This window comes from Anastrepha obliqua, chromosome 3, assembly GCF_027943255.1.
Source record: "Anastrepha obliqua isolate idAnaObli1 chromosome 3, idAnaObli1_1.0, whole genome shotgun sequence".
NCBI classification, from domain to species: domain Eukaryota; kingdom Metazoa; phylum Arthropoda; class Insecta; order Diptera; family Tephritidae; genus Anastrepha; species Anastrepha obliqua.
This window is the reverse complement of record NC_072894.1, coordinates 94474630-94486836: the sequence shown is the minus strand read 5'-3', so window position 1 is coordinate 94486836 and position 12207 is coordinate 94474630. Positions and strand designations below refer to the sequence as shown.

At 34.1% G+C, this 12207-nt stretch overlaps 2 protein-coding genes across 4 annotated transcripts in view; one reads left to right on the top strand and one right to left on the bottom strand.

The window, feature by feature from the left end:
• Positions 1–4141, bottom strand: part of LOC129240158 (ubiquitin carboxyl-terminal hydrolase 47) — a 41966-nt gene extending 37825 nt beyond the window's left edge. For both annotated transcript variants that reach the window (XM_054875739.1, XM_054875737.1), the window contains exon 1: positions 3642–4141. Coding sequence is in view for 1 of the 2 variants with exons in the window: in XM_054875737.1 (XP_054731712.1) it covers positions 3642–3645 (4 nt within the window). In the remaining variant the exon portion in view is untranslated. The remainder of the gene's footprint in view (positions 1–3641) is intronic.
• Positions 4142–8557: 4416 nt separating this feature from the next.
• On the top strand, positions 8558–11104 carry LOC129240924 (dnaJ protein homolog 1). 2 transcript variants are annotated; one of them, XM_054876997.1, is made up of 2 exons: positions 8558–8774; positions 9423–11104. In XM_054876997.1, the coding sequence occupies exon 2, from the start codon at positions 9463–9465 to the stop codon at positions 10498–10500; it is 1038 nt and encodes a 345-aa protein (XP_054732972.1). In that variant the 5' UTR covers positions 8558–8774; positions 9423–9462; the 3' UTR covers positions 10501–11104. The 2 variants fall into 2 exon arrangements, with proteins under 2 accessions (XP_054732972.1, XP_054732973.1); XM_054876998.1 differs by lacking the exon at positions 8558–8774 and adding an exon at positions 9128–9281.
• The last annotated feature ends 1103 nt before the right edge of the window (positions 11105–12207 follow it).

Here is a 12207-nt window from a genome sequence, read left to right as displayed (position 1 = left end):
TGTCATACTTTTCCTTTAATTATTGCACAATATATAAGGGCATATGCACTCCAATGTCACCTGTTCTACATACATAAGATAAGCAGTTTGAGTAATACTCGTATAAACATTATTTTGAAAAAATCAAATACTTAGTGTGAAGTAAAACACGTTTTTTTTAGGTTAAATAACTTGCATCTCTCGTCGAGATTCATATAAAACCACTATAATCGCGCTACAACAATCACAAATCATAAACAAATTTGCACAGTACTGACAAACGAACTAAGGCATATTTTTTGGTCAGAAAAATTTAGACATAAGGCTCAGTAGTTACTATTTTAATGACTTTTTGCAATATTAGTTTATAACTTATTTATGCGTTCACACACTTAAATGCGTTTCATACTCATCTATGAGGCATTACTATTAAACGGAAACCTCACTTAAGCCTCATAATTTTTCACAAACAAATTAATTTCTCTTAAGGTGCCCCCAGAATAAAAAAAAGGATTGAAAACCAACCTGGAATTTCCCCGAACAAAATATTTTATGCAATTCTGTTTTGAATTCTTTTAATAAATGACAATAAATGACACAGAAAAATATGAGAAAGAAAAAATGTAAATTATAAATATGCGTGCTGAATAAAATTAAACTTAAGGAAACCAGACGGAACTAAAATCGAAAACATTCCAGCTAAAAAATTTGCTAAATAAATTACTCAGACCCTTGGGATTAATTTAATTAATGAATTCGGTCTATTAAACTATTTGCTTCAAAGATAGCGAAATAGACAAAATATCATAAAAGTAGTTTAGCAGCTCTCCTATAACCGGACATCTGTCTTGGTCGGGCAAAACTTACTTGACGGTGACTGTCCGCTCAATAGGGTTTTCACTGTATCTGTTCTCTGTTATTTCCGTAAAAGATGCACCCCGGAAATGATGATTTGTTCTTTTTTTAACCAACAATACCGTACGCAATAAAAACCGAAGCAGTGTATTGCCAACAAGACCAGCATTACTCTATCTGCTCTGCGTGAATAAAAATACGCATTGTATCGAAGGTTTTTGACCTGTTCGATGCTTAATACATTAGTATACATGCATGTATTCACATTCGTGCATCCAAGTTTGTCTGCCATAGATGAAAAAGCCACACATAAGTACAAGTGCATGAACAGTGGGCTCTGCTTAAAGATTACCCAACTAAGGTTAAATTAGAGATGACATACCATAATGCCATAACCTTAACCGTGATATCGCAATGGTTAAGACGATATTGAATGTTATCTATTACACTAGTTTACGAATTTTCACTTTCAAACATGGTCCTCGACCAAAAAGCGTTTTTTAGACTAATTTGAGGTCGCTGAAACCAAAAATAAATTTTTCTTTTTTTCAAAGAACGGTTTCCGAGATATTCCCAAAAAACCTGTTTTTTGGGCAATAGTGCAGTTATTACCTGCAATCTCGAAAACAGTGCGCGCCATTTCTTTGAAGAGCATAAACTTCGAAAGGCACATAAATAACCCACATGGCAATATATAATTCGTGTCAATGGAAGTCGTAGTTTTCGCAAAACAGCTGTTGAAAGTTAAAAAAAGGCATTTTTGACGTTTTTTACTAAATTATCAAAGTTTATTAACTTTTTTCTGAAACAAAATTTTTTTTTATGTCGACATAAGATACGTTTTCTGAAAGACAATTTTGTCACCTACATTTTAAGCCTAAGTTTGTCTGAATCGACGAAAATTGTTCGTCCCGCGTTACTACGACCTTACCAAGAAGCTTCCAGCTTCTTCAGTTTAACTGTGACGACTCGCGAGCAAATGCTTTAGAATGAATTGAATATTTGTGTACTGATTTTTCTTTAAAGTTATTTTTCTTAAATTTATCTTAAAGAGTGATTTTTTAAGAGCTATAGGAAAGTTTTTCAAAAAAACACACGTAAAATTTAGAAATATGCATGAAATTTTTATTTAAATCGATAGTACATAATTTATAATTTAATGTTTGAAGATTATTTCATGCAAATGATGACCGCGACTACGCTTCAAATGGTCCATCCGCTTAGTCCAATTTTGGCATACTCTTTCCAATGTTTTCGTACTCTACATAAGCGTGTTGGTGGTTTGATGTCCAATAATATAAATTTGGTTCTAAATTTAATTAGAATAGCTCAAATAGCCGCTTCAGTTGGTCGATTAAACTGACCACAAAATGGAAGAAGCGCGCGATAAACTTTCTTAACGGACCACGCATTTTTATAATAAAATTCAATGATTTGCAAGCGTTGTTCGTTTGTAAGACGATTCATAGTTAAATTATAGACCAAACTGAAGAAGTTTGACAGTGAAATAAAACACGAAACGTGCAAAATAAATGTGCGGGACGAACTGTCAAAGGAACGATCGTGAGAAAAGAATAAAGCGAAACCGAAAAAACCTAATCAACCAAAAACAAGGTTCGATAGAACTTTGTAGTTTTTTAAAAGAGTTAAATTAACCTTTGGCTTTCGATAAATCATTATTTTTAAAAATAGTGAAGTTTTAGACTAAAAAATCGCGATCAAATAATATTTTCATAAAAATTAAAAATTTCAAATAAAAAATTGAGCGATTTTTTAGTCTAAATTTTGGCCTACGGCGCTTTTTTGTTTGGAAATGTACATACATATATACATGCTATAAAAAAGCAATATTTTTATAAAATGTGAAAATTTGGAATAAAGAAACGCGCGATATTAAGGGACGAACTGTCAAAGGAAAGATCGTGAGAAAAGAATAAAGCGAAACCGAAAAAATCTAATCAACCAAAAATGAGGTTCGATAGAACTTTGTAGTTTTTAAAAGAGTTAAATCAACCTTTGGCTTTCGATAAATCATTATTTCATAGTGAAGTTTTAGACTAAAAAATCGCGATCAAATAATATTTTCATAAAAATTGAAAATTTCAAATAAAAAATTGCGCGATTTTTAAGTCTAAATTTTGGCCTGCGGCACTTTTTTGTTTTAAAAAATGCATATATATTTTACATATGTTACAAACAAAATTTTTTTATAAAACATTTTCATTAATAGTATGAATTATAAAACCTAAGTTAAATGCTTGCTGGGTTAACAACTGCTTTATACATTTCTCTTCAGCGATATTTTAGTACAAGATGCAAAGACAGTTGTAAAAAACCAAGTTTTGAAGCTTTTCCTGCGGTTCTATAGGGACCCCTAGGAAGTTGGGACTTTCATCGTTATTATGGTGTGACCTTGCTCTTTCTATTAGGTGAAACGCCACCTCCTCCTTCGTCCCCCAACCAAATATATCGTGGTAGTAATGGGAAGTTTAGTCGTTTTCAGAGTTGTAGAAGTGAATTGCAAGATATGAACGTATAATATTTCTCAGCTCACATTTCCTTTAATATTTACGGTCGATAAAGCAGAGCGTAAAAAGCCGATAAAACCTACAAACAAAATTTTAAAGCGCCGATTTCATCTGCAACTATTTCTTAAGAGCAAATAAAACTATGCGCTTATTGCTTCACACAAATTTTAAATGCAGACGCATATGCGTGTAAAAAACACAGCTAATATAAGATACATATCTAAATATGTTTGTGATAAATTTTCATTTTTTACTTTCCTGTCGACAACAGCTACTTACCCATTTCGTTCTGGAGTATAATTTGGTAATCCCCCTTATTTAGTCGCGTTTATAAATTAGAACTTTTACGCATGTATTGACACCTTCTCTTTATTGATTTTTTATTCGCTATCTTTAATAAACTTTGTTTATTTTGTCCAAATGTGAACTTTTAAAGCCATTGCCTTGAACGCTCCCTTGTAGGCCAACAAATTCATGTGTATGTTTGTTCACATTCTCTCATCCGTACTTTTCCTTCACTTTGATCACTTTCTATTTTCACTTCTAGCAACAATCATTTTGTTCATACTCGTAATATAAGAATGTTATTTCGGTTTAAAAGTAATTGTATGTTTATACGATCTGCTTAACAACTTCCAATCAGCATATTGTTAGTTTCTAACAAGAAATACCACCTCCAATGAATTATTCGCAGTTTACAAGTTTTCCGACTTATCCAATATTTTCGACCGATTTCATTTTGTTTGCTGCTACTTCCACACCAGGTGTTGTCCAAGTGGAATTTATTTTTCTCCTCACAAACTTATAGATGGCGCTGAAGACGACTGCAACTAAAGTATAAACATAATAAAATCGCTGAGTGAATTTTCGCCGAACGAAAGTTCGTTACCAGAATTAAAACATACTGCAATGTATGAGATTGCACACTACCAAAGCACCGACGAAGCTGATCTGACGAAATTCGTCGAAAATAGATGTTTAAGCCCGTCACAATGGGTCCGTTTCGTCCGTTGTGGCAAAGGAATTTCACTGACAGCAAAATAGATTATGTGCATTTAAGTACCTATGTCGAAATACACAAAAGTTGGCAACTTTCTATTTTGCCTCACGGTAAGATGACAGATGGCTATGTTCCAATCAAGGTGGATTTATTACAAGAATGATAGAAACAAGATTGCGCCCATCAGAGCGTACGTGACGTCACGTTTGCTGAGTTGTGCAGTATTGCCAACCATTTGCTCTTCGCAATAAATTTAGTGCTTTTTTATACCGAAAATGCGAAAATTTTGAAGTTTCGTGTTTGTTTCTTTTTGCGTTTAATTTAAAGCTACCGAAACTGTATGTTAAAAAAAACTGTACTATTAAAGAAAGAATGTTATAAAAGGTCACTCTGAGAAGATTTTAGTGCTAATGAAAATTTGTTTACTCTTATAAAATTTGATAATTTGAAAGTGCAAATTTAATTTTTGGCTCCATTTAAGGTTATGCAAAAATATTAAATGCCCCTCTCTCAACTTTTCTTAAGATTGAAAACCTTTTTACACATTTTAAAAAGCCTTTGAATTTATTGAATGCGAATTAAAACCATAGAGGTGTAATCGTTTCATCCGATCATCAATCCTTAGTGAGACATAGGACATTAAGAGTTATATTCATTGTAAAAATAAACTAGAAAATACCAGAAAATACTAAAGAAACCATACTAACATTTTTACAAAAAGAGTACCTTATCTAGTTACATAACTTCAAATATAGCAAAAAAGTCGTTCCCTTAACAAAAGAGTCTCGCTTAACAAAAAAAAACTCATAAATTAAATTGTACATAATCATAACACATTTATTAAAAAAAACGCACATTTTAAAGACAATTTGTCACGCATACAAAGTTCTTTAAGTGATTCAATAAAAATTTGTTGGGTTATTTTCTTTGAATGGGCATTTTAGTGCGTTTTTATATCCAAAGCTAGGCAACACTGCAGTAGCGCGAGAGAGATTTGACTGCCGAAAGCAGAAGAACACCAACAATACCTGCAATCGCGGGCAATGCCACCAGATGTTAAAAAAAAGTAAAGCTAAATAAAACTGAGTGAATTATTTAAATAATTATTAAAAAATGTATATTTTACAAAATTATAAACATGACATTTTAATTAGAACAGCTAGAAAAATGTCATGAAGAAAGAACTAAAACTCCGAGACAAAAAATAATAAAAATAACAAAAAAAAATGTTAAATCAAGTTACGAAAATGGTAATCTTGCCATACTGGAGCTAAAATCACGTAGCTAGTTGTCAAATTCGCTGAGCGCAAAGTAACGGGACCACGATAGGCGCCATCTCATTATTCTTTCCATCATGGATTTATTATAGGTGACAGCATTCACCCAGCTGAATTTTTCGCCGTAGGTCAGAGAACGTTAAATAATAATATAACGTTCTCTGCGTAGGTATGGCTTACGTCAAAATGATATGCTTTGTTTGTATGTATTGGTATGTTTACATTCGTATGTTTACATTTGATTACTGGTTTTGACGTGATGCTTGGACCAAACGCAACAACAAATACATGTAGGGTTTTACTTATATGTGGTTGCTGTCACCTATAATAAATCCACCTTGGTTCCAATGCTACAGAGGCTCCTGTTGCAATGTACATGAAATTTCCAGTCACTGTTATTGTTTTAGGTGTTGTGAGCAACAGAGAGCATGCCATGCCACCACACTTCTTTACTCAAGGATTTTGAGTGAATTATGTTGCATATATCGAGGTTAGAGGGGCAATAGTGAAACGCTGGATTGATAGTGTCCGCAGTGATAGCCCATGCATCTTTCAGCACGGATCTCCTCTTTTACAGGAAGCGAAGGCAACAGAAGATTGGATGGCTGAAATTTTTTATGACCACATAACGCCGAACTTACGGCCACCTAACTTCCCAGATCTTACTTCCTTGGATTACTACGTATAGGGCGTAATTGGGTGTGAAACCAATAAGCATCCGCATAACATCATTTCATCTCCGAAGGCTGCAATTAATAGCGTTATATTTATTATATTGAACACGAGGAGTAATTGATTCAGGCATGCAATCGTTTCGGGAACCGGAATCTTTTCATTCCATCATATCAAACTATATCGTACGTGAACATGATTCAATTATTAAAGCTTTGCTCACTTGTGACACTAGATTTCTGACACTCCCTTACAAAAGTTCACATTTAAGAATGAGTAGTGAAAAAATTAAATACCGTTTTGGTAAAAATGGTAGCAAGAAACTGATTTTTTACTTGAAATAAAAAAAAATATATGAAAAAAAAAAAAATATATATATATATGTATATATAATTGGCGCGTACACCCTTTTTGGGAGTTCCTCCTCCTATTTGTGGTGTGCGTCTTGATGTTGTTCCACAAATGAAGGGACCTACAGTTTCAGGCTGACTCCGAACGGCAGATATTTTTATGAGGAGCTTTTCCATGGCAGAAATACACTCGGATGTTTGCCATTGGCTGCCGAGGGGCGACTGCTATTAGAAAAAATATTTTTCTTAATTTTAGTGTTTTCACCAAGATTCGAACCTACGTTCTCTGTGAATTCCGAATGGTAGTCACGCACCAACCCATTCGGCTACGGCGGCCACCACAAAAAAAAAAAAAATGGTTTGACTTAATCCCAGAATTATATTTTGTGAATTAATTTTTAAATTCAAAACTGATCCCGAAGTTGCGAAGTTTCGTCAATGTGAAACTATTATGCTACCTAAGTATTATGACCCTAATGAATAGTTCATAGAAGAAGTGGATTCCTCATAAATTTAGTTGACTTAAATCAAACTTTAAGAATTCTTACGCTTTATTTTACTATGCGTTGCCCACGTCAGTTTGGAGTTTTGACTCCAAAACCACGATTATTCTTATATTTCTAAGAGACTAAGAGACTGTTAGACTACCTCTACTGATATATTTAAATTAATTACTACTATATCGACGGACGATTGATGCGTGACAACCATTCGGAAATACACGTGCTCGAAATCCCGGACACGAAACACCATATCATAGAAAATGTTGTTTGCAAAAGCGGTCGTCCCTCGGAAGGCAATGGCAAACCTCCGAGTTTATTTCTCCTCATATAAAACCATTTGCCGCTAGGAGGCTGTGATTAATTACATATTGATAAATGAACTCTTGTTGGTAACTTATGTATTTCTAAAGCAACAGAGTAAGTACTTCCGCAACCTATATTTGAAATGTATCGGGCTCAGATTGTCAAAATAACTATCTTCCACGCGCATTGCCCCTATAAAATGCTCCAAGATGTCCTCATTTCAGTGGTATGTCAACATGTATTTAATATTGTTTTGGACCTAGACATGCCGAGCAAATTCTTGGTCTTAAGCACGCTCTTCTGAAGACGAAATCTTTTTTCTACAAATTTTAGTTTTCCTCCACCTTTACTTAAAATCTCTAGAGTTAGTGTCTTGTTCACATATTATTACAATTAGCGATAAATATTAGTATGGCAGATTATCTCCAAAATTGACAATCAGCTGTCAATACTGGTTTGAAAGGTTTTTCTTCATAGAAATTGTTTTTGTGAAATATTTTGGAGTTTTTGGTTTGATTAGATTGTCTACTTAACTTCAAATCCGTTATTAAAAAGCGAGATTTCTCACCTCACCTCAGTAAACGTCGTTTACGCATTTCCTCCAACTGTTTATTACTAGTAGCCAATAGCGCATTTAAACTAGCTATTCCTTCTCCTTGTCTTTTCTTCATATCGTTAATGATAGTTAAACAAACCAAAAACAACGATATATTCCACCAAAATAATTTCTATGAAGAAAACCCTTTCACAACATTGTTGACAGCTGATTGCTAATTTTGCAGGTAATCTGCCATATATGAACGGGTAGATTAATTTTATGGATTTATTGGTAATTAATGCATATGTGAACCTACTTAAAAGAGACGAGAAAAGAGAAAGCTGTTTGCTGAGCATTTTTTTTATTATTGAATTATGGTACGGGAACAAACCTAATACAAAAATTTATTTAGCATATTGACGAACTCGCTCTGACTTATCAGGGAATGACGCAGTAACGAAATGGAATGCATGAGAAATGTCAACTAGATCTGGAACATTCTAGAATACGTGAAACTAACTTTCTATAAATAGGAGTGTCGTTTGGCGAGTGGGTGCATTAATAAAAGAACGTTTGAAAACGAAACATATAAATATATATTCAGAAGCGAAGAAAGTAACGGGGTGATTTAAGTAGAAAATTGTAGAAGAAAAAATATTGTTATAAATCTAGTTAACACAGCCTTATTTGTTTATAAGTTTTGGGAATTGTTAAAAATTTTGAGTGCGTCAAAAGAAAGCTGAACCTTGAAAGAAAATAGTGAACAAAGGTAAATTTTTAAACGAAATTTTTTTATGCGGGACGAAAAAAGTTGTTAGGCTAATAACCTTAGAAGTTTGATTGAAAGTTTTTCGTATGGATAAAATGTGGTTAATAAATAAAAATTTTACGCTAAGCCAGTAAGGTTCAAGATTTTTTTCTTGAATTATCGATGAAATCACTTACGACAAATTTGGTAGTGCCCTCGCCAACGCGTATTGTATTCACAAATGTTTTTGCAGTGAATAAGGCCACAAGCCTTAGTTGGAGCAGGACAGACTGCAAATTACTTTATTAAAACAGCAGTGCCAAATGTGCCAGAAACTTGTGAAAATGTAATGCGTTGGAAACAGTTGGCGAAATTTCATTTTGTTCATACGAACGTGACCAACCGTCTGTTTTCTCTAGCGAGTAACAGAAAAAAAAGGTTCTAGAAAATTCTACGATACGCTGCATTATCGAGTGAAGCACTAATGTTTTCCGTTGTATACACATGCATGCATATATAGTAATACGCGTACGTTTAAATTTTATCGGAATGTAACCTTTTATACGATGCTCTATGTGAGTTCGCATTCTATAACATAGGAACGTACATAAATATGTACATATATTGTATTTAATTGTACTAAAATTCACTTATTTTTTTTATTTACAGTTTTCACTACAATTGCAAAAGTTCATAAATATTCATCGAAATGGGTAAAGATTTCTATAAAATCCTTGGGATCAGCAGAAATGCCAATGATGACGAGATTAAGAAGGCATACCGTAAATTAGCGTTGAAATACCATCCTGACAAGAACAAAACACCGGAGGCGGAAGAAAGATTTAAAGAAATTGCCGAGGGGTACGAAATACTGTCAGATAAGAAGAAGCGTGACATATATGACCAATACGGTGAAGAAGGATTGAAAGGTGGCATATCAGGTACACAAGGTGGTGATCAAGATGGTGGCAGCAGAGCATACCAGTACCATGGTGATCCCCGTGCCACCTTCGCACAGTTCTTTGGTTCGTCAGATCCTTTTGGCATTTTCTTTAGTTCGAGCGATCCCAGTCGCATGTTTGGTGACTCACAGAATATATTCATGGCTACTGGCAATGATGATGACATCTATTCTCAAATGGGAGGTGGCGGCGCTTTCCGTTCACAATCATTTAACGCGCAACCAAATCGTAAAAGACAACAACAAGATCCTCCCATCGAACACAATTTATATGTTTCCCTCGAGGAAGTTGATAAGGGATGTGTAAAGAAAATGAAAATCTCGCGTATGTCGATGGCATCAGGACAGCAGCGTAAAGAAGAGAAAGTGCTGAATATAACTGTGAAGCCTGGTTGGAAGGCGGGAACAAAGATAACTTTCCAAAAAGAAGGTGACCAAACACCTGGAAAAGTGCCAGCAGATATCATTTTCATCATACGTGACAAGCCACATCCGCTCTTCAAACGCGAGGGCAGTGATATCAAATACAACGCGCAGATAAGTTTAAAACAAGCGCTCTGCGGTACCGTTGTGCAGGTATCAACATTACAAGGCGATAGAATTACGGTGAATTCACAAGGGGAGATCATTAAGCCCAACACAGTTAAGCGTATACCAGGCAGAGGGCTGCCCTTCCCTAAGGAGCCAACGAGAAGAGGTGATCTACTTGTGGCGTTTGATATAAAATTCCCTGATACTCTGCCGTCGGGAACAAAAGACCTGTTGTCCGATATATTACCAAACTAAGCGGGCGAAACACCATGGAATCGGGCATGGTTTGGGATCCTATGTTGTCCTTAGTATGTATTAAGTTGGGCGGGTGTGACGGGGGGAAGTAATGAATGAAATGGAGTGTACAATTGTCATGTAAATGTTATAAAGAAATACTGGTGTTTTTTCACTCTGAGAAATATTTAGGTTTATTTAGGTTAATTTAAATTAATTAAAAAATGTTTTCAATTATTTCTTCCTTTTGATTGGAAATGATGAAAATTAGTTAGAGCTAGTAATATGTGTATATTATTATTATTAATTCTTAGTAGTAAGATTAATCTTAATTCAAAAAAGGCAAAGCATTGTAAAGCACACAAAGTAAAACTTGTCTGGAAACTAAGAAATTGTGTAAACGGTTGTACATTCGAAGATTGATTGTTATCCACAAAAGTATCACTTTCAACCAATTGTTGATCAACTTTTTGATAAAAGTGCTGGGAAGTCTTACAATCAGCAATCAACGTTTGTACTACCGGCGTATACGTCAGCATGATATTGAAAACAAAATGTGGATACTAGAAACGATTATACCTGGAGACTGATGAAAAAATAAAACTTTTGACGATTTAAATTTGAACAGCGTCTATTTTACTAAATTTCAATGTGAATACAATTATGCAACTTTGCTGCTACTTTTGATGATGGTCTTTCAAGGGTTAGAGTACGTTTAGGAAGAACGCGCTACGTTTTGGCATGACTGCATGCACCATTTTTTTTTTTTTGGAAGTTTTAGAATATATAAAAACTTACCTGTATTATGCATGTTTTAGTGCAGCGAGACAAAATATTGCTTACAGTGTTTTACTTTTGAGCTTTTGGTTGTCAAAGTACTTTTAAATTACTGAGTATATTTCTTGTTTCTTTATTTTAAGCTCATATTGTTTGATATGTAATCAATGAAAACTTTCCATAAATTTACTTAAATAAAAATGTATTTATTAACATGAACAATTTCTTTATATATATATATAATTGGCGCGTACACCCTTTTTGGGTGTTTGACCGAGCTCCTGCTCCTATTTGTGGTGTGCGTCTTGATGTTGTTCCACAAATGGAGGGACCTACAGTTTCAAGCCGACTCCGAACGGCAGATATTTTCATAAGGAGCTTTTTCATGGCAGAAATACACTCGGAGGTTTGCCATTGGTGCCGAGGGGCGACCGCTATTAGAAAAATGTTTTTCTTAAGGGGGAAGTCTACTGTGACAAGGGAAAAAACAGGCTTATTTTCCGGATTTTATTTCTAACAAAATATTGCTCGTACATAAAATCTATTTAAACTCTTATCTTTATTATATATTTAAGTTTTTGAAAAAAAAAATTTTAAGTCAAAATATTCAAAATGGCCGCTGTGGCACTTCTGCAAGCGCAGGTCCGCTTTTCTTAGGTGCCTAAACGGTGTACATGAAATCTTACGTTTCGGTGATCTAAAACAAAAAAAACAAAATATTGTTATCATATACATAGTATTGACTCTCGTCTGACGTAGGATTATGTCGATAAAAAATTTTGGCGTTGAAAAAAAAAAATTCTTGAAATTTTTTTCTTTTTTTTGCCTAAAATTGATGTTACTATTGTTTATAACAATTTAACAAATAACGATATCAAAAAAATCCTATGTCAGACGAGAGACACTATTACAGAGAATATATAATTAAATTTTTAAGCTGATTCATTTATC